Source organism: Dermochelys coriacea, chromosome 7 (genome assembly GCF_009764565.3).
Source record: "Dermochelys coriacea isolate rDerCor1 chromosome 7, rDerCor1.pri.v4, whole genome shotgun sequence".
In the NCBI taxonomy this organism is placed as follows: Eukaryota; Metazoa; Chordata; order Testudines; family Dermochelyidae; genus Dermochelys; species Dermochelys coriacea.
In genome coordinates, this window is record NC_050074.1 from 23,074,370 (window position 1) to 23,095,107 (window position 20,738).

Sequence of the window (20,738 nt, forward strand, 5' to 3'; positions counted from 1 at the left end):
TGCTTTTTCCTTAGGACAAGGAGTGGCAGATGAATTGCTGTACAGCTACGACTGCAGCAATTACACAGGAGGGTTTGACTGGCAGATTCACGTATTTGTGGACCCACTAGGTGTGCCCCTAACTCTGCCTTGCCCTGCTTTCAAAACCCTCTCCCATTCAAAACCTATTTGCATTGAGGGAAATGGCCTGCAGAGCACAGGGGGATGGAGGAGGGGGCAAGATTTCTCTGCATCCAGCCTTCCTGCACAGTGGAGCAACATCCATGTGCTTGTTGGGCAGTGCGTGAGATGGTGTTTAGGATTTACACCACTGCAGCAGCCCTGCAGTGGCTGGAGTCTCAGACCACAGCACCAAAGCCATCACCCCTTTAACCTTTGCTTAGTGAGTTGGCAGGTACTCTGGGGAGCACAGAGGGTGTCTGGGGGCTAGTGCAGGGGCATGGATCAGTGTGAAGGTATTTCATTGCATGTTCTTGTGTGTGTGTGGGAGCCAGCGCTAATTATCTGGCTTAGTTTGAAAACCCCACAGAGGATGTGCAGAAAAAAGTAAAGAGAATTTGTCATATACCAGTGCCTCACTAAGGACTGGGGAATATTTCAATGCAGGGTGCTTGGAGACTGAGTCCAGGGTTTCCTGCTTCTCCCAAATGCAGAATGAGTCTCTTCTAGTTCTTTCTGCTGGAATGGTGGCTCTCAGTTGTCTCCAAGGCAGAAATGATTCTGAATATCTTGGGAAGCATTGGGGTCTTCCTATGATATTAGGGTGACTGATATGTATATGCAGTAGAACATATAGCACCCCAGCCAGAGGATGAGTACACTCAAGACCTGAAGTTATTGGCACTTCGGTCACTGACTTCAATGAGAACAGGATCTGGCCTGTGAAGTTTAAAACTCCCCCTCGAGGATGATGTGCTTGGCATTTTTCTCTATCTTTGTTTCTGAATGCAGCTGATACCCTGGCCCAGGGAAAAAGAAGTCAGTGCTGTGCGTGAGAGTCACATTACGGGGCTGACCAAGGACCAGAGCAGAGACTTGGAGGCAGATCACCACTGGGGTGGATTACTTAAGGAGAGCGGATGTTAGCACATAAGGAGGGACCAGTGGGGGAAGAGTCAGGGCAGGGCTGGTGCTCAAGTCAGGAAGGTAGACAAGGGAAGAGGCGCTCCTGTAATGTTGGAGCTCCCTTCTTGATGTCAGCAGCAAAGCTCTGTGTGTAACACAGCATTGATTTGCTCCTTTCCTTCTAGGCACAAGCTCCTATTGTAAGCCTAGGAAAGGGAATGGACTGTGCTGTGTTCCACATGGCATGTGCATATATGACAATTTCCTGTAATGTCCTGGACAAACCCAACTGAACTAAGGTTAAGTGTTTTATGAGTTCATTGTATTAAAAATGCAAATGTTTCCATATTATTGTGGGATTGTGAGTAATGTCTCAAGGGTGGAGGCAAGACTAATGTAAGCCCTGGGAAGTGTTATGATCTTCAAAGGACTCTTTTAAACAATGTGCCAGATAAGAATGAACTTTTATTTGAGTGGGTTTCCTACAACATACTTGGGAGGAGAGGAAGGCAAATTCCCACCTCTGGACCCAACCTTTTGAAGCTATACCCTGGGGAGAAATCCATTGTCTGCTCATCATCTGTTCCCCGGGTCCCAAGATCAAAGAACCCAACTATATAAAGGAGTAACTCACAGATGCATCGGTGTTCTTGTTCTGTGCAAAAGGTGTTATGAACTTGTAACCACAGAAAAACCCCTGGGTGGGGTTTGAAGGTCTGACCACCTCCCAGAGCCCATCTTGGAGTTGGGGGGTGACCTCTGGTAAGCTTATTAGTATCCGTGTACGTTATTTTATTGTTTTAATATGTAATGCTTTTACCTTATGAATAAATGTGCTTGCTTAGAAAGGGCTGTGTGGTACCTTCTAAATGTGGGCAATTATGCTGTTTATTGCCTCTGAGGAGAAAGCAAAGCAGGCCTGCTTAGGCAGTCTGACTTGCAGGGGAACGCACAGTATCACAGGGAACTGTGCTGCTTGGAAAAACTGTGATCAGGAGGGAGAGATGCAGGTCTCTGCCCAAGAGAGGTGATGGCAGAGAAGCTGGAGCCTAGAGTGGGTGCCCTTGCTAGACCATAGAGAGGAGTATTGGTGCAGAGGAGTATTGGTTGCTCTGAATTATGACAGCATGTTGCAGACTAAAGGACCTGGTGGCATGGCCTCCCTCCCCAGCTGTCCTCAACTGCCTCCTGGTCACCACCATTGGTCTGGTTAATGCTAGGTGACCTGGTATCCCCAAAGCTAATGAGGAATCCAGAAGCTTTTCAAATTGTCATTTGGCTTTGACTTTTTCATTTATCCTTTGCAGTAAAATTGGATTGAGTGACTCCTGCAGGGATGTGTGCCTGCAGCAGGGCCCCAAATGACCTCCATCCCCTCCTGTTTCCTCCTAATGCATTGCATCTCCATGGCAAGCAATGGGGTTTCCTCACTAACTTAAGAGAAAGAAGAATGGGGTCTGCTTTAAAAAAAAATGGCTTCAGCTCCATCCCTGGTGTAACCCCATTGACCTGATTTATTGACACCAGTAGAGTTGCACTGGGCCATATCCATCCCTGGTGTGTCTGCCTGGATCACAAATCAATATTATTCTTCTTAGGCTCAATCAGAATCATTCCCACTGCCCTTCCTGTTGATTTTTTTCCCAGTGGTGGGTATTGTAGGCCTCTAAAATCCTCCACTTACCCCATCTGTTCCTCCCCTGCCAAGACTTCACGTTGGGCCAACCCAACCTTCTGGCTCAGGGACAGCTCTGTGCTCCCTGGCTGCCGAGAGTCTGTTCCAAGAAGGGTCACTTAATGTGTTAGCGTACGTTAAACCAGGATGTAAACAAGCGGCATCCCGGAGCTTAGCGCAGGCAGGGGGCTGCTCAGTGCTAAGCCTCTTACACATGGTCTTTACCAGGTACTTCATTGCATTAATGTCTTGGCTGAAGATGGGATTAAGAACTGTAGATTTGCTGTCAGTCTGGAAAGGGAGGTGGCTCATTTCAATGGGCCTGGAGGGGAGCAGAGAGGATAGCTGTGGCGGAGGGCAATTAATGCACTCAGAAGAAAGGGGGTTCTTAATAAAAAGGCAATGAGGTAGGAAAGACTTTAATTCACTGATTGTTTAGTTGGAATTTATAATTGTAATACAGTGTCCAGCCTGTCTCTCCTGTTACCCCAGCATCTTCTCTCTCTAGGAATGGCCTTTGTTAAACAGGGAATAAGTGGGAAATTAAAAAGGATTTTTTGAAGTGCCACATGCCACTGTAATGAACCACAATGGCATGTATAAAGACTTGATGGTCTTCAGCAATGATCAAAACTGGGACCGTTAAGCAGGGAAGATTCCTCTGTCAAGGGTGGGAGCCAGCTAGGAAAACAGGGTAGAGAAAACTTGTGTTTTGAATTTTGGTAATAAACCAGACTCCTTTCTTGTAATGGAAAAGTATACACACCAAGTACGTACACAAGAGAAATGCCAAAAAGAACACAGATATTTGGAAATGGGGTCACCCTTTCTAGCGTACTCAGGGCTCCCCAGCGAGCAAGCCAGAATCTTTAGCCAGGTTCTTTGAATATGAACCTGATCCTGAACAAGTGATGTACGGTGCAGTATGTTAACGTTGTATTGTAATGTTGCCTTAGTAAAAAGTTTCAGCAAAATAAACCAAACTCCTAAGAGGGGAGACTGATTGAGAAAGCACCTGCTGTGTGAAGCTTTATTAACTGGGGAAGAAGGTGAAATTGAGGCAGCAGCAGGGCCCTAAGCTAGACTGGGTAAGCCCTGCTACCTGGAGATGTTAGCATCCTCAAACTGGAGTTGCAGACCTCTCCACATGCTATCCTCTTGTGCCATTCTCCTTTGGGATACAGGTGGGGGTCCCATGCCTTTTTGTGTCGCTCACCCTGTTGTGCTGCTCTATTGTCTCTTAAATCTTCATTACTGGTACATGTAGTAGATCCTTCCACGAGGAAAAACTCATCTTTGAACATGGCCATATGTACCCAGGTATGATCTAATCTACCACCGACTTCAGTGGAATGCCCATAGAGCAGAGCAGCACGGTCAGTAGAATGGAGATCTAGCTGTGAAGGGGTTAATGATGAAGACTGCAGCTTGCTCACTTCTGACCTCTTCTCTTCCCCTCTCTCTTGCATCCTTCTATTCCATAATAGGTCTCCACTTCCCTGTTGAAATATGATGCACTCATAAACCAGCCTGACGAATCTGGCATTGCAGCCAGCTACCTAATACCCATCCTGTTAACATAATACCCAGCACCTCCTCGCCAGGGTGAGTGCAAGTAACTTGAGTCAATCTGGACTTCATATTCCATGATGTAGGGTGAAAGGATGCACTTACTGTAGAAATCTCAATAGTACTCTGGCGGGGGCAGGGGCAGTCTAGCTGCTCAGCATACTGGGGAGGTGGACAAGATATCACCTGACTGTTTCTTTGAATCCAAGCTCTGTGACTCAGACTACAAGACAAGTGATCTCGGGTGCTCAGCTTGAGGTGCCTTACAGGGACCTGATGATCAGAAAGTGCTGGACACCTGCCCTCTAAAAAATCAGACTCCTTTGAAGTGATTCAGGTGGGGACCTTAAAATCAATAGTTGCTTTTGAAGATCTAGGTCTTGATGTACACCAACTAGAGAGGCTGAACCATTACTCCAGATCCCTGAACTCTGGAGGTGTCTGCATCCCGATTGGGATCTGGATTCTGCAAATATCTTTATAATGGGCAAAACCAGTGCCTGCCAGATCTGAAAACCCCTGAATTTAGGGACAATCCAAGGCCAGATCTGAATTTTGCCGTGTGGGCCTCATCTCTAAAGTAACTGGTAGAACAGAGTTCTTTGCAGGATTTTAAGGACATTTAGGTTTTAATCTGAGCCAGGTCCTTGCTGGGCCAGACGTGTAGTGGGACCCTGGGTTTAGCATGCAGGGAGGTGGTGCTAGTGGGGAGTGGAAACCTTAAATCATTAGCACTGAGTCTGAGGACTCCTGCCTCTGCTTCCATCTCACTGACTCACTGCTGGAGAGAAGCAGCTCAGGTTTCAGTTGTAGGCTTCCCTGTAAACAGGAGCCTGCTGGGAGGTTGCAGGATCAGTTCTCTCTCAGCTTTGATCTCGGTGGTAAGACGGGAGGCTGCAATTCATCAGCTTCCCTGAGGGCTCACTCACCCTGTTCAGAGGAGAGCAAGCAGGCTGAATCAATCACTTGGGGGCTTTAACCCTTAGGGAACTGGGTTAGTTGCAAGCCTTTCAGGGAGGCTGATGTGCCAGGAGGGTTTCCAGCTGTTAGGGAGTAGTGCTCTTGCTTGCTACTTGGCCAGTCCCAACCCTGTGCAAGGAATCTGTCCTCTTTCCTGCTGTGTGTCTTCATAGTCCGGTGTCCCATCTCTGACCGTGTCCAGTGCCTTACGCTTCAGGGAGTATCTGAAAGTCTGGTTCCAGACTGCAGCCAGAGAGAGGTTTTCTCTTTGCCTGGGCATTAGCTCACTGTTCTTGCAGCCACCTTGGTTGACAGAGCATACACTTCTTTGCTAGCCAAAGAGCGGTGGTGGGGAACCCTTCATGTAGCAACCATCTCCTCTGGCCCTTGGAACTCTTGAGACTATTGATCCTGTTTCAGGGGTTTTAGAGCACGTTTGCTAGTGAAGAGGCACTTGCCTAGTAGCATGGATTTATGCCATATGTCCTTCAGAGCTCGGATTGAGCCTAAGAGCTCCAGTGGCCCAAGTGACAATAGATCCCGGTGCCTCGTTTGGGGCCAGAGGTGGGAGAGGCCCCATGGGAGCCCAGTTAACAGCACCCTGGAGGAGCCTGACAGGCTCTGGTTTCACTTTGAAGGAAATCATCAGGAGAAAGTCACCAGCTCCCTGTCACAATGTAGGGAGTGGCACTGAGCCATCACAGGCATATAAAGAGCCTTAGGGAGAGCTGGGGGCTGATTTTAATATAAAGTTATTGATGTGGGAGATTCATATAAATCAACCACCAGGGTAGGAATTGGTCTGTGACACCTTTGTGGTCACTGTTAGGGGTGAAAGGATCAACTTGCTTCCTACTTTGGGAGTATGGGGGGTGAGACTGATGAGATGCTCGGGCATCACAGAGAGCTTTACCTGCTATGGAGTATCCAAGCGACTCTTGCTGGCAACACACTCTCACCCCGAACTGAGCTCCAGATGCAGCAGCAGTAAACGGCAGCTTGGGGACGGGTGTCATTCGGAGGCTCCTCTCATGGACGCGCACTGTAAGGCATCCAGACGGCTGCCTCCCACCGTGCTTAATGAAGCATCCACTTTGGTAGCCAGGCAAGAATACTGGCTTGGGGATGTCAGACAATCGCTTATTTATTTATGAAGAATAACCACAGCCCAAGGAGGTGGGAGGGTCTGTGTTTTCTGGCCGCAGTGAGACTGCTTTCTGGCTCCCAGTGTGAACCGCGCCAGGCGTGGGGGAAATGGGGCTTATTCAGAAGGGGGGCCCAGTACTCAGCAGCATTGTTATTGGCAGCTTCTTGATAAGGATGGAGAGACTGATTCATCCCGGGTGAGTCTCCATTGGCATCAGGGATGAGTGTGGTTGGAGCATGTGGCCTGTCAGTTGTCAAGAGCTGATCTTGCTGCTACTGTGTCAGTCCAGGACATCTCATAGATCCTTGCTGGGCTTCCAAGAGGGGCCACTGACTGGTCTGATTTTCCTGCTGTGAGGCCAAGTGCTCCCTCGCCCTGATATTCCACAGGCTGCTGGATTCCCCTCAAAACACCACACAGGCTGACCTACCAGAACAGCGCCATGCTGCAGTTAGTGAGCCTTCGGTTGGAGATGTGTGGCTTTAGCTTAGTCCCTGTCTCTGTCCGTTATTCCCTATGGCTAAATAGCTTCTTCAATAACCTGGTGCCTTGGGAACCCAGGAACCATCTGTGAGGTGATTTTATGCTCTGAGGTGCTTTCCCGACCCAGAGTCTGCTCTCAGTGACAACCGAGTCAATCCAGATTTCAATGGCGTTACCTGTATGTAACTGAGAGCAGGATCAGGCCTATCATTTTGTTGTTCCTTTCCCCCTAAATCTGTATAATTTCCACCTTAGTTTGGTAGTGGCTAAATGGCGGTACAGTCTGGTATCTGTTTGAGGGCCCCCGTATTAAATGAATTGCAGGATCTCAGCCTAGTTCCTAGTGCATGCAAACCCACCTCATGAACACCACCCACAGAACTGGCACTGATTGGCCCCTGGGTTGGCAGGCTCAGTGGAGAGGCCTGGTACAGAAGGGTCTGTGAAGTCTCAACCCCTCTATCGTCCCTAGAAGGGTTCCTCCAGGCCGGGGTGGGGAATGCATAGGAAGCTTGCACTGCTTTGCCCAAGCTGCATCTGCCAACCACATTCTTCTCGCTAACATATGAACTTAACTCTATTAAACGAACCCATTTTTCTCTTTGGTGGCAAACACCAGGGCACTCTCATAGGGCCTCAGACCTCCGTCATCTTTGTCCCTAAATAGATAGACCCTGGGCTTGTTCCCTCCTCCGTGCTTTCATCCCCCAGTCTTTCAGTGTTCATGATCATTCGTGATAGACTCCTAACATGAAGCGTCTTGGATTTGTTTTAGACTACAGTTTTCCAGTCACCTCTCATAAGGCCCTGCCCAACGGAAACAGGACGCAGGTTAAAGACAACTGGGAAACTGCCCCCCTTCAGCCGTCATCGGATTCTGTGGAGCCTGACCCACATACGCCTTTCCCCAGTGCTCTGGAGGAAGAGGAAGGGCTGCTCCCCATAAACAAGTCTAAGGGAGGGCAACAGAGCAGCCAGACTCGCTGGCCAAAGGACATGTCTTCAGAAGTGGCTGGCCAGGAGGACTCCTTCTTCTCCCTCGTGATCTCCACAGCCTCCAGCAGACTGGGTGTTGTGACTGAGGCAGCTGTAGAAAGGCAAGAGGAGGACTCTGTTCCTGAGCACACTTCTTCGGGCTTTGACCTAGGGAGCAACATGGGGCCGAGTCTGCTGCCTGTGTCCTCCATCCTGTCGGTCACCACTGCAGGATTCCAAGGTGTCGCAGAGCATGCCATCGAGGTGACTTCAGGAAATATTTGGGCAACAGTGGGAGCTGGAGTGGAGCTAGCAGGGACCGTGGCAACAGCAGAGTCCACACAGACCTTGGTGGGAGCTGGAGTGGCACCCACAGAGCTTCCAGTGAGAGGGGAGCTCATTGAGCCCACAGTACGAGAGGGAGGGGAGCAAGTGGGGCCCACAGTGCTAACTGGAATGGAGCAAATGGAGGAAGTTCCTGAGGTAACATCTCCTGGAGGCAGCCCCCAAGATCCCAAGATTGTTTCTGGTAGCGGTGGTGGCCCCCCAAATGCCAACTCCTCGGCGGCTTCCTTGGATGGGTCTGACGAGCCAGCTGCAACCCCTTCTCGGAATGGCACGAAACCAGCTACCGAGACCATGGCAGCAGGGCGGAGCTTTGTGCCACAGACCGGGGACGCCCACCGGGCTGTGCTGTCAACAGGACTGCCCTGGAACTCGGCACAGGTATCCCATTGTGGGGGCGGAGGGGGACTCATTATGGAATATGTGTGGGTATTAACCCTTCCTCTCCCAGTGCTGTGTGGATATTAACTTATACTTACCTCTCCCTGCTTTCAAATTCCCCATCGCCAGGCTGGTGGAAATAGTTGCTGGCACTTTTCCCATGACCCTACTAAAGATTGTAGGGGATTGTTCCCTCTTTCATGGCACATTGTGGAGATGCCTCATATACTGAGTGTGTGTGCGGGTCAACGCACCAAGAAACCCTCCCAAACCATTTTGCTTCTACCCTACTGTCTGTGTGTATCTAACCAATGTGACCTTTGGGCAGAAAACAGCAGTGAAAGTGTTAAAAGCTAGCTCCTTTCAAGACCAGCTATATTTCTTCAGGTTGCATTATTGGAAATGTAAGTGCACGAATGGCCCCAAACACTTCTGGGAGGTGCCTACACCACCAGTACCTTTATTGCTACCTGCGCCGCAACTGTTGGTGTCCAGACAGATGCAGGACACGTAGAGCAGGGCAACAGTACACTGATCTTTGTCAGCAGGTTAATACAGGAGAATTGCAGGGAGGGAGTTGCAGGACAGACATACAATAGAGTTGCATGGAGGGTTCAGAGGAAGGATGGTCCAGTGGTTAGAGTACTAGCCTGGACTGTGAGAGACCTGTTCATAGAATATCAGGGTTGGAAGGGACCTCAGGAGGTCATCTAGTCCAACCCTCTGCTCAAAGTAGGACCAATCCCCAATTTTTGCCCTAGATCCCTAAATGACCCCCTCAAGGATTGAACTCACAACCCTGGGTTTAGCAGGCCGGTGCTCAAACCACTGAGCTATCCCTCCCCCCAATAGCTCAGTAGCTGATCTTCCACAAAATCCCATTTGACCTTGGGCAAGTCACTTAGTTCCTCATCTTTAAAATGGGGATCATAGTGCTTCCCTGCCTCAAAGGGGTGCTGTGAGGATAGGATTGTGAGGTGCACAGATGTTATGGTAATAGAGGCCCCCTAAGTGCCAAGATAGATGGGGGTGGAGGTTACAAGGTTACAAGTACAATAAGATTGCAGGTAGTTGTGCAATTGCAGGGTAGCTGTGCAGTGGCACCTGCTTTTAGATCTGTTGAGGCTTCTCCTGTGTTGCAAAAATTTTCTGTAAGGGCTGGATGGTGTAAGGAATGGAGAAAGAGATCCAGAGCTTTTCAACACTAGCTCAGCCAATTTCAGTGCCACTCAGGCTGGTAGTGAGTGAGGTGACCAAGTCATTAGCATTGGATGGCTGTTGAACTGCACTTTAAGTCTCGTTTTGAAACAATAGGCAGCTGCTAGTAGTTCAGCTGAGGAGAAGGGCTCAATTTCAGCCTGCCTGCAGAGCTGTTTTGGATGGAGTCTCTGTTGTGATAATATGCAGGGCACCTAAACAGCGGATCCAGCTACCAGAGTGTCTAGCTCCATTTGGAAGATATAACGTAGTAAATAGGTGTCCATATCACACAAATCAGTCTGGCAGTGAGCTCTAATTGCCTGTCCCCTCCCCCATTCTTATTCTCGAGAAGGGAGGCAAGGACTGAATACACCATTAGATAGCCTCAAGAGGGCAAGGCTGATGGGCATGGCAGCCTGTAGGGAGCTTACCTGGCCACTGATCGTTTTGTCCCTGCTCTGTGGATTAACAGGGTACCGAAATCCACTAGCACTCAAATGAAAAAGAAGCCGTTTCTTTTCTATGCATCTATGTCACAGCCTGAAGAATGGGGCATGTCCTCCAGTATCCCGTCTTTGGAGAATCCCCTCCATATTGGAGAATATGCAGTTCCTCCAGAACTTTCCCAAGACTGCAAATCCCTGCTCTCAGAGTACAATACAGCCCCTCACTCGCTCTGCTCAAGCTTCTTGTGCCTTCTGCAGGAAACTGCATTCTCCTTCCAAACCCAGCTGTATGTGTCTTGTCTTTTCAGGTGATCTGCAAGGACTGGAGTAACCTGGCAGGGAAAAACTACATCATTCTGAACATGTCTGATAACATCGACTGCGTAAGTCAAACACAAGAGACTTGAATAGAATGAGAGTAAATGGGAAATAGCTAGAATACTAACGTGGGGGCTGGCTCTGCAACACAGGGCAGCAAAGTATTTGTTAGTGTGACTTACCCTAGGATTCATAGGACATTTTCTAGGGCCAGCACAAATCCTAGCATCAGCACTGCTGTCAACAAACTGCAGCTCTTGTGTGTTGCATGCATCTCTGTGTGCATTTGCCATCCTCTTCTTTTTCTGGGTTAGCAGGCAAGATAGTGGAATCAAGACGATCCTAGGTTTAGGTATAAACCCAGTTTTTCATAGAATGTCTGTCCCAGATCTTCAAATGGACTTTTAAAAAGGTGTCTGCAAGTTCTGCATTTGTAGCCTTCACTTGTCCCTCTTGTCTCTCAGTCAACGTAACTAGAAATTTGTGTAGGGAGAGTGGGAGTCTTGACTGAGGCCATCCTCCATGGGTTATGATACTTGATACATGTTCATCATGCTTTCCATTGGAGGATCTCAAAGCACTTTACTTTTCAGAAATTCATGGGACACTTTAAAACTGAATTTTTTTTAATTGACTGTGTTTTTTTAAATCCAATTTCCAGTAGCACGCCCCCTTTAAGTACTAAGGAGTGCCTGAAATTAAAATACATATATTCCTTACATTTTATAGATTATTTTCTGCTATTTAGATGGGCCTCTTCAGTGAGTCAGTTTCTCTTTTGCTAACTGGCTAAACAAGAGAACAATGATATGTCCATTCAATAACGTTTTGTGTATCATCAATTTAAATCTGAAAATAGCTTTTTGTTGTATTTCAGTTTTAGTGATCTTGAATGTTCATTGTAACTAGATTTGGTATAATAGTTTCAGAGAGAAATGTGATGTTTTAAATTGATGGTGTTCCTTTAATTAATTGAATTAAGCCTCTCCACAGCCCAGTGTTGTTGGTAAGCATTATCTCAGTTTTACAGCTGGGGAAACTAAGGCACAGAGCAGTGAAGTGACTTGCTTCAGGACACACAGTGAGTCAGTAGCAGAGCTGGGAGTGGATCTAAGATTCGCAATCCTGTGCTTTTAGCCACAAGCCCATCCATTCAGAAGGATAGAGATTGGGTTTATAATATTTAGCCCGTGGTCTGCATTTTCATTTTCCAGACTTTTTCAAATGCTAATCGTCACAACCCCCATGGGAAGACATTTAATATTATTCCCATTTTATGGATGGGAAAAGAGTTGGCAGCGAAAGTGTTTTGACCAGTGTCGGATCTGGACTTAGACCATAGTAATTGCTGGGTAGAAGTCCAGTGTTCAAACTACTAGGTCATATTTCTCTTTCACACTCATACCTTCTAAACCAGTATGCCGTACTGGGTTCTATGCTCACAGTGCAGTCACTGTGGAAGCAAGCACAGCATCTGTTCTTAGTTTAGCAATAGCTCCAATACAGCCTGAAAGGTCAGAACCAATTTTACTGCAGGTAGGAACACTGCCTAAACACCAGGTTTGGGATCTTTAATTTCCACCTGGACGTTCCACCAGATGGGAAGGAGCCTTTGTTTTCCATCTCAGCTGCAGGACAGTACCTGAGGTAACACTGCATTCCCTAGTCCTGCAATAACGTGGCAAGATTGGGGTCTGATCCCAAGACCCAGAGTTTTTTCCTCTCCTCATTTTTGGAGTATGATGTTTCTGTGATGATTCTGCAAATAAAGACTCATTGTTTCCAGAGTAAATGGTTCAGGCTGTCACTAAATCTTCCTTAAGTGCCTCTCCTCTTGTTCCCCTGCCTTCCCCTTATCTTGTTTGCTTTCTAGTGTCTGTTAACCAGAAGTGCTCTGCTAATCCAGTACTCACCCATCAATCCCTGAAAGCTGCAGTTAATTGATGAACCCAAAGTCCCTCATGTATCTCTGGTAAAAGGGCCCATTCACCTTTGGAACCTCCCACCGGCCATTTATCAAACCCTTGAAGACCAGTTATCAAGGGGACAGGGTCAGGTTGTGCTTTGTGATTTTTAAACTGATTTTTAAAATACATGATTACTTTAGAAATTTGAAATGGAATGTTTCTCTGATTAAATATTTTCTCCTCTTTGTGTATCTGTTTTTTTTATCATAGGTCCCTGCACAGGACTGAGCGTGGTTTTTTTTTTGTTCTTGCAGGCTTGCTCTTGAGCACTGATCTATGCACATGGGTCTTTTTTAAAAAGAGAAAATGACACCCCTGAAGAATTTGGTTTAGAAACAATAAATATATAGAATGAATGACAATTTTCTAAAGGGGTATAAGAAATACGTTCCTTTCAGTAAGCCTCCTGACATTAGCATTGCCCCTTCAAACAGAGAACTGTTTGTCCTTCATACCATTTTAAGTGCTTCTGTCACAACTAACATTTACAGTTCAGAACATCAGTGCTTAAAAATAAGCTTGTGATGGTTCATTTCCTATCCACCTCGGTCATCATCCCTCTCTCTCCCATTTCATTCTATGTACTACACAAGTGCAATTTTGCTGTATGTAATAGCTCTCGTCTCTGTTGCCATTTGCAATCATTGAGATTTAACTGTTGGAAGGAGATGAAAAGTGAAAGCAAAAGTGCAGGGGACTGGAGGTGTAATCCTTGGCTATTCCCTGCCAAATATAGATGCCGCTCTTGGGCAGGCAGGACTGGACTGTTTTTCTACTTGACTTCAAGTTTCAAAGCAAATATTCCCAATAAGTGGTTTATGTTGTCCTCAACCTTATTCAAAGGGACACCTGTCAACTTAAATATTTAACACAAATGTTTCCCTTCCCTGTATTGTATTATTGTTTTATATGATTGAAACTGAAAGGATTTTTGTTGTTTACGTCAAACTCCCTCTTCCCCCACCATCACAGTTGATGCAGTTTGTTTACTGTCTATTGAACTTCATTCAGATTGGACAGTGAAAGTAGACAGGTTGGCGTCCCTTGAGTGTATCAGTTTTGCTTTCTGGCTCCTGTACACTAGACCCATTCTGGTTTTGTGTGGGTTTTCAGTGCTGCAGGAGAGAGCACTATTTGCATTTTTAAGTGGTTTATTGATTTATTTAAATTAGTTTAGAAAAAACATGCAGATATTTCTGTTTGTTTTAAAGGCCCGATGCTATGACGTGCTAAGCGTCAACGGGCACGTCTCGGCACCTTGCAAGATTGGGCCCTAGGATTCTGTACCCCCTACCACAAAAACACTTTTACCAAGATCTCCATTGTAGACCCAAGTAGGCTGGGTCCCTTTATCTTTCTAATGGGTTCTAAGTGCCCAGTTCCTATTTGGGTAAAACTCTCATAGATGTCTGTACGAGTTTTGCCAGAATAAGGACTGCAGGATTGAACCTAACAATAATGCATGTCCATTCAGGGCCCTGCCTCCATTCACAAGCAATTTGAGCCTGAAGTCTCTCTAGTACTGCAAGTTATCCTTTTGCCGGATTAAAACTATGTCATAGCCACCATCTTTTCAGCCAAGGAGAACTTCTGGGGCTGTTGGGGCCTCTTCTGTCTCATTTGCTTCTGTTACTTCAAATATTCTTCCCCCCCCACCCCCATTCTTCTCAGGCTGAGCGTGCTACCCCTCCCTTCAGGATCCCGAGGCCCCTGCTGAGCCATAGGTGGTGATTGCGTCACAATGTGGAGAGCTGGCCACTAGGCCAATGTAGGCTGCATGGCCCCTGTGTGTGGTCCTGAGCCAGGAGGCCCCCGCGGTGAAGTTGTGGAGCAGTTTCCTACCCATGCCCTCTTCCCATGCCTCTCCTGACTGGCTTCATATTCTCCCACAGCTGAAATCCAGAACCCTCCCCTGGTGAGACATGGCACTCATGGGCTCTTGTGATTCAGGCCTGAGTCCTAGGTGTCTTTTCCAATTAGGCCATTCACTGCTCAGGCCTGTGCCTGCCCTGAGCACTTGGGATTGCCATGGCAACCAGGAGCGCCAGCATTTATTAATCATCCGGGTGGCCTTTGGGTTGGCATGGCAACTGCAGACAAGAATAGAAACACAGGAGTGGGAAAGTGGCAGAGGAGCTGCCAGGCAATGGCACATGTCAGCCAGAGCTGGGCCCCCCTGACCCGGTGCCGGGTGCTGGGAGAATTGAGGCCTTCCCTTCAGATCTGGCATTTTTTCTTGGCTTCTGAAACAATTTTACTTTAGGCTAAGAAAACAGCTCTGCACCCGGGAGTGATTCTGGGATCCCTGCCTGCTGCAGGGAGGGGCTCAGTTGAGGCTGAAGGATGCAACAAAGAGAAACCCAGAGTGAGGATACAGGTTAGGACTGAGGTGCTTCAGCACAGCTGTGTGGGCCAGTACTGGACTGAAAGGAGATGCTGTGATTCTTGATTGAAGAGCCTCTGCAGATCTGGATGTGGAACAAGCCCATTGATGGTTTGCATTATGGTTACTGCCAGCTGCTTTCAGGAGTGCTAAATTCACTTAATTTACACATAAATTTAAACCATCCCTTGAGCCTGTACTGTTCCCTTCCCACCACACACAAGATAATCCCACCAACAGCCCCATTCAGCCCTGCTGTAGACAGGTATAACTCCATTGAAGTCAGTGGCATTGCACTCACTTACACCAAGTCTGCATTTGTCCCTGTATTTCCACTCCACTGCTTCTTCTTTGCCATGAAGGAGGGTAAGATGCTCTCGAATGTTCCTTGTTGCAGGAGGAGTTTCGGCTGGAGAAGGGTCCCCAGCTGCTGTCTCTGGTAGAGGATGCCTTCTCCAGGCAGACAGATGGACTACAGGCCCAGTGGCTGATCTCTCTGAGCAAACCCAATGAGAATGACAAGCACCTGCTAATGACCTTGGCAGGGGAGCAGGGTAGGTGTTGGTAGAAAAGCCGAGTGGTGGTGGGAGGACTGGGAAGGGGTGTATCTGGCTTTAACTGCCAATTTTTCTCCTGGTTATAGTGACATTATCCCTCCTGTTTTCCCGCACAATGCTGCCTCTGTTAGCTATACCTGGTGATTGCAGGCTTGTCTGTGTGTACATAGAGTATAAGCCTCTTTCCCCGCCCACACCATGTCACCCCCTCCCCCCCATGTACAGTCCTGCGGTGATTTTCCCTCTTGCCAGTCACATCAGATTCCAGCTTCTCTTCCTGACCTTCAAGACTCTGCAAAGCTCTGCTCTCATCTTTCTCCTCCCTTCACTCCTCCAGTGTCTCCTGCTTTACCCCCTCCCTTTTTATCCTTGCACACATTCATCTTTGTGCATTTTTTTCCCATGCTTGCCTCTGTGCCTCCCTCCCTTTTCTGCTGCAGCAGGTGAGATCGTCTGCTCTTTGTTCAGATCTGCAGATCCTGCCAATGCTACCCAGTGAGGTTAGAAGAACTATTGCATGTCCATTGAAAAGCAATCCCAATGGGAACACTGATCAGCTGGGGCTGTCTCTGCTCTGTACTGCTTCTGCAGTCTATTTAGGGTATAGGCTCGATGGGGAAGGCCCTATAACTGTTTTATTTCATACAGGGCAAGTAAGAAGTAATGTTATAAAATGCACCACAGTTGTTGGAAAATAATGTTGACATTTAAGAGGTATTTTCTACGTGCTTGTTTAAATTAGTGCATTTCTCCTAACACTGTGGACCATGCCATGTACCATTAAAAAGGTTCTTGTAAGCACATGTGGCCCTAAAGTAAATCTTTCTTTCTATTGGAGGGGTTCCCCTTGGGGATTAGAAGCTGGGCTGTGTAATGCTAGCAGCACAGCCAGGCTGGGCAGCTGTCAGAAATGGAGTTCTGTGCCCAGTTAGGAACCCTGGAATCATCAAGGACTGAAGCATTTTCTGTTGTGAAGAATGAGGCTTTTGTTAGGTTCTCTCTCTGTTGCTGGACCAAACTGGAGAGGCATCTGGAGAGGGAGCAATACTCCTTGGCCTCTAAATCCTACTGAAAGGTCATGGTTTTCTGGCTTGCCAGCTTGGAGAGTATCCTGTGAGCTGTGTGGGAAGAAAGCCACTTGGGGGCCACTCAGTGATGGTTAGTGACTCCCTAGCAGGGAGGCTTTTGCAGATTTCTTTCTGCCAGGAATAAAGTTGTTGCAATATGCCTCCTGACAGTCAATTGTGTCATGCCTGGTAGGCTGCCTTGCTAGGGATCCCTGCAGAGCACAACACATGTCCTTAAGGATGCTGCAAGTCAGGAGAGAGGTGTATTGGCAGAGCTGTGTGGGCACTCAGGAGTAGTGAGTGTTGCAAGTCAGATGTGAAATGCATTGGCGGAGGTATGTATGAGTAGCACAGTGCTTAGCCCCATGATTTTTGGATTCCAGTTATTCCACACTTTCAGTTGCACTTGCATGCACCCGGAATTCCTGGCCAAACATTTACCTCATAAAATAGTTTGTAAACTAATAAAACATGTGTCCCCTTCTGCGCCACATCCTGCCCTGGAATTCCCAGGGAATGCTGATATGCGGAATGCATGAGCCAAAGCAGAGCATAAGAGCTGACCACTTCCGTCTGGTTCTCTTCTTCTCACCAGGTGTTGTTCCTACGAACGATGTCCTGATGGCACTGGGTTATGTTCAAAGGAGCTTAGCTGAGGTAAGAACCTGTCTGCCTAACCTACAGGCTGAAGGCAACCAGTTCAATTAAAATGGGATCATGCTTCAGTCTAAGGGGGCTCTGAACCCTTCATAAGCAAATTGGCAGAACCCCCTCTTCCCTCCCTGGTGATTGCAGAATGATCAGCTGCCAATAATCAGTTCCCATTAAGAGTGACTGGCTATGGGGTCATCTGCTGTCCCTGGAAGGCTTCTTTGAAATTGCTGTCCACACTTTGGGCATCCTGCATAAACCAATCCCTACCCTGCTCCCCACACCACTATCTGCCAGGATGGTTTCAGATTTTGTCTGTAGGGTTTTTTATAGAAAGATGAGATCTGTCCAGCTCACCGTACTGCCAATTAGAGCTCTTCTTGCCAGTAGTTGCTCAGCCTCTGCTGAACAGTCCAGGTGAGTTCCCTCGCTGGGCAGAGTGCCCTCCAGGGTTACTCAGCCCTCTGTTTCCTAGGGAAGTATCTTTTAATTTTTTGCCTGTCATTGTATTCCCTGTGTTACGGGGACCATGCTGCAGAGCTGAACCTTAGATTTGCTGCAGAGAGGGGGACACCTGATGAATGGAGGAGGCTGTGTCTCGCTTTCTTCACTCCCCCCAGTGTTCAGGCTTGCTTTTCAGTCCCCTCTGATATCACAGCCTTCAGTACTCCATTTCTCTCATTGATGGCACTATTCAAATTCCATAGCAGACTACTGTTACTCACCAAACATTCCCCTAAGAACCTTGGTGCCCTGGACAAGGAGCAGGGAAGAAGGCAAACTAGTCTATTTCCTGTAAGTCCGCACCTTTAGCTCATTGGCCTTGAAGGCATTAAGAGCCTGATTCTGTTCTCACTTACACTGGTGGAACTAGAGTGACTTCAGTGGAATTACTCCAGTGTAAGTGAAAGCAGAGTCAGACCAGAATGTGTTGGCAGATGCATGTGTTCCCCTAACCCAGGGGTCCCCAACACGGTGCCCGCGGGCACAGTGGAACCCACCGGGGCAGTTGTGTGCACCCGCAGGACACCGCGCCGCTGAAATGCCGCCGAGAAGCTTTGCCGTTTCTCGGTGACATTTCAGCGGCAATGCTTCTTTACACACCGCTTCTCAGTGGCATTTTGGTGACTAGGTGTGTGGCGCCCTCCACCGTCTTGTGGGAATAGGAATGTGCTATTCCCACAGAAAGGTTGGGGACCACTGCCCTAACCTAACAACCCAGAGCACCTAGACAAAGCAAATTAAGTGCTCAGTGTGGTATTGATTGGCTTACACCAGAGAAAGTCCTAAAAGCCCTACAAGGGGTATTGCTGAAATTGTGTGAATAAAGTACCAGCACCCTGAACTGTCCTTTCCATGGAAAATATGGGAGGAGACTTCAAGGCTCGTTGCTTGTTATCTGAGAGAACAATAAAGCTACCTGCAGAGATCCGACACAACTTATGTTCTACCTCAGCACCTGGAATTCATTCTCCAGCTGTATCAGTAATGAAACAGACTCTTTATCACAGAGACCTTGTGTAATCATAAGCTTGGAAGAAAGAGGGAGGATATTCTCTTACATTCTTCATACATACTATTTAATTGATACATAACCTTTTTGAAATCTGCCAAGTCACTGAGACCAATCAGCAATGTTCAGCTTTGTTTGCTGACATCCTGTTTCTAGCAGGCAAGATTTTGTTTTATTTTTTAAAGTTTTGGTATCGTGCTTGTCTGGAGTATGTAGCCTGGGGGAGTGAGCATAGGACAGGGAGTCAGGAACTCCTATGTTCTAATCCCAACTATGACACTGATCTGCCATTGTGACTGTGGGCAAGACCCTTAACCTGGGTTTCTCCCTTGTAAAGTGGGGCCTTACCTGCAACCCAGGGGGGGTTGTGGATTGAAGTGAGTGTTTGTTAATGTGCTAAGATTATTTCTGTGAACACTCCATGGGTATGTCTACACTGCAGTGGGGAGCAAGCCTCCCATCCCGGGTGGGCTTGCACGAGTCTCCACCTGAGCCACACCATCCACACTGCTATTTTTAGTGTGCTAGCTCGAGTGCTGCTAGCATAAGTCTGTCTGCCCGGGATGGGAGGCTCATTCCCAGCTACAGTTTAGATACCCCATGTGTCTGATTGGCCTCTAGAATATTCAGTATCCCAAGTGGGTCACTCGTGTAGGAACAGAATGCCAGTCTTCCATCAAAGATTTTTATCCAGAACTTTATTCCTGCACTCCTGTGAGCCCAAGTTAGAGCAAAAGAAACAGTAGGTTGGTGCTTAAACACGTAACACTACACCCAAGGTTACACTCAGCTGAGTTAGTAGTTCTGCCTCCCCCACAGGCTTTCCTCCCTTTGCCCTCCAGTTAGCTGTTTCTAGAGCATTTCCTCCCTCTGATTGGACTTGAGCCACAGCCCCTGCCTTGCTACCCCACTCTGCACACCTATGTGAGCCCAGAGCAGAGGTTAACACCTGGTGGTCTGGTTTCTTCCCACTGTCAGTCCCTAGAAGGAAGATGTCGTGGCCTCATGGAAGATTTGTAGATAGTATTAGACTGAATCATGTGCTTCCTTTCTTCCAACTGTGCAGCACAATCCCACAGTGGATCCCACCAGTCTAGCTCTTGTCCCTGTTCGTCACAGTGAGCCTGTGCACACTGCCAGGGCTCTGGGATTCTGCACAGGACAGTGACTGCAGCTCCATTAATCCCCCACTGATTGAGCATGCCTTTCTTTTCGGTTAATTTTAGATTGGCATCCAGAACTACTCAACGACCACAAGCTGCCAGTCACGGCCCAGCCAGACCCGTAGTGACTATGGGAAACTCTTTGTGGTGCTGGTCATCATCGGTTCCATCTGTGCCATCATCATCATCATGGGGCTTATCTACAATTGCTGGCAGAGGCGCCTGCCCAAGATGAAGAACATGGTGAGCACATGGAGGGTGCGGGAAGACATCTGGACTTGGCTCTTATCCCTCAGGATGGAAGGAGTGGAGTGGCTGGGCGGGCAGGGGATATGTTCCTTCTCCTTGTCCACCTTCCCAGATGAGTTTGGTAGAAGCACCTGGGCCAGATCACTGTGGGTCAATGGCCGTGTCCAGTTTAGAATTTGGGACCCTGATAGATCCAATAAGAGAGCACTAACCCAATAGCATTTGAAGCATCGCCTGCAGTGGGCCAAATCCAGCTCAAAGAGTTCTTCAGTGCAGTCCCCTCCATCTTTAATATGGAGGCGCTGCGTGCAGATCCTAGCATGCCATGCTCCATCTTGGTTCAAGCAGCCAGTGTGCATTGCATGCTGGGAACAATGTTATCCACCATAATTTACCCCTTGATATTAAAGTTATGACTTCAGGTGGCTTCATTTTATATAGAATAGGTGCAGCCTTTGGGCTCCTGACATGTGCCACCTCCTTTCCACCACGAGGGCCAGTTGACCTTCATATGGGGCCATGAACAAACTCCACCCAGTCCTGTTCCCATGAAAACAATGGCAAAAATCTCCATTGACTTGAGCAGGAGCAAGATCTGGCCCTGGCCTTGCGCCTTTGCAGCAT

General features: G+C 47.8%; 1 protein-coding gene across 1 annotated transcript in view; it reads left to right on the forward strand.

Annotated features, from left to right (window-relative positions):
* Positions 1–20,738, forward strand: part of PODXL2 (podocalyxin like 2) — a 41,422-nt gene that overhangs the window by 17,457 nt on the left and 3,227 nt on the right. Inside the window, exons 3-7 of the mRNA XM_038411755.2 lie at positions 7,675–8,600; positions 10,555–10,629; positions 15,312–15,468; positions 17,134–17,195; positions 19,929–20,108. Coding sequence (XP_038267683.1) covers positions 7,675–8,600; positions 10,555–10,629; positions 15,312–15,468; positions 17,134–17,195; positions 19,929–20,108 — 1,400 coding nt within the window. The remainder of the gene's footprint in view (positions 1–7,674; positions 8,601–10,554; positions 10,630–15,311; positions 15,469–17,133; positions 17,196–19,928; positions 20,109–20,738) is intronic.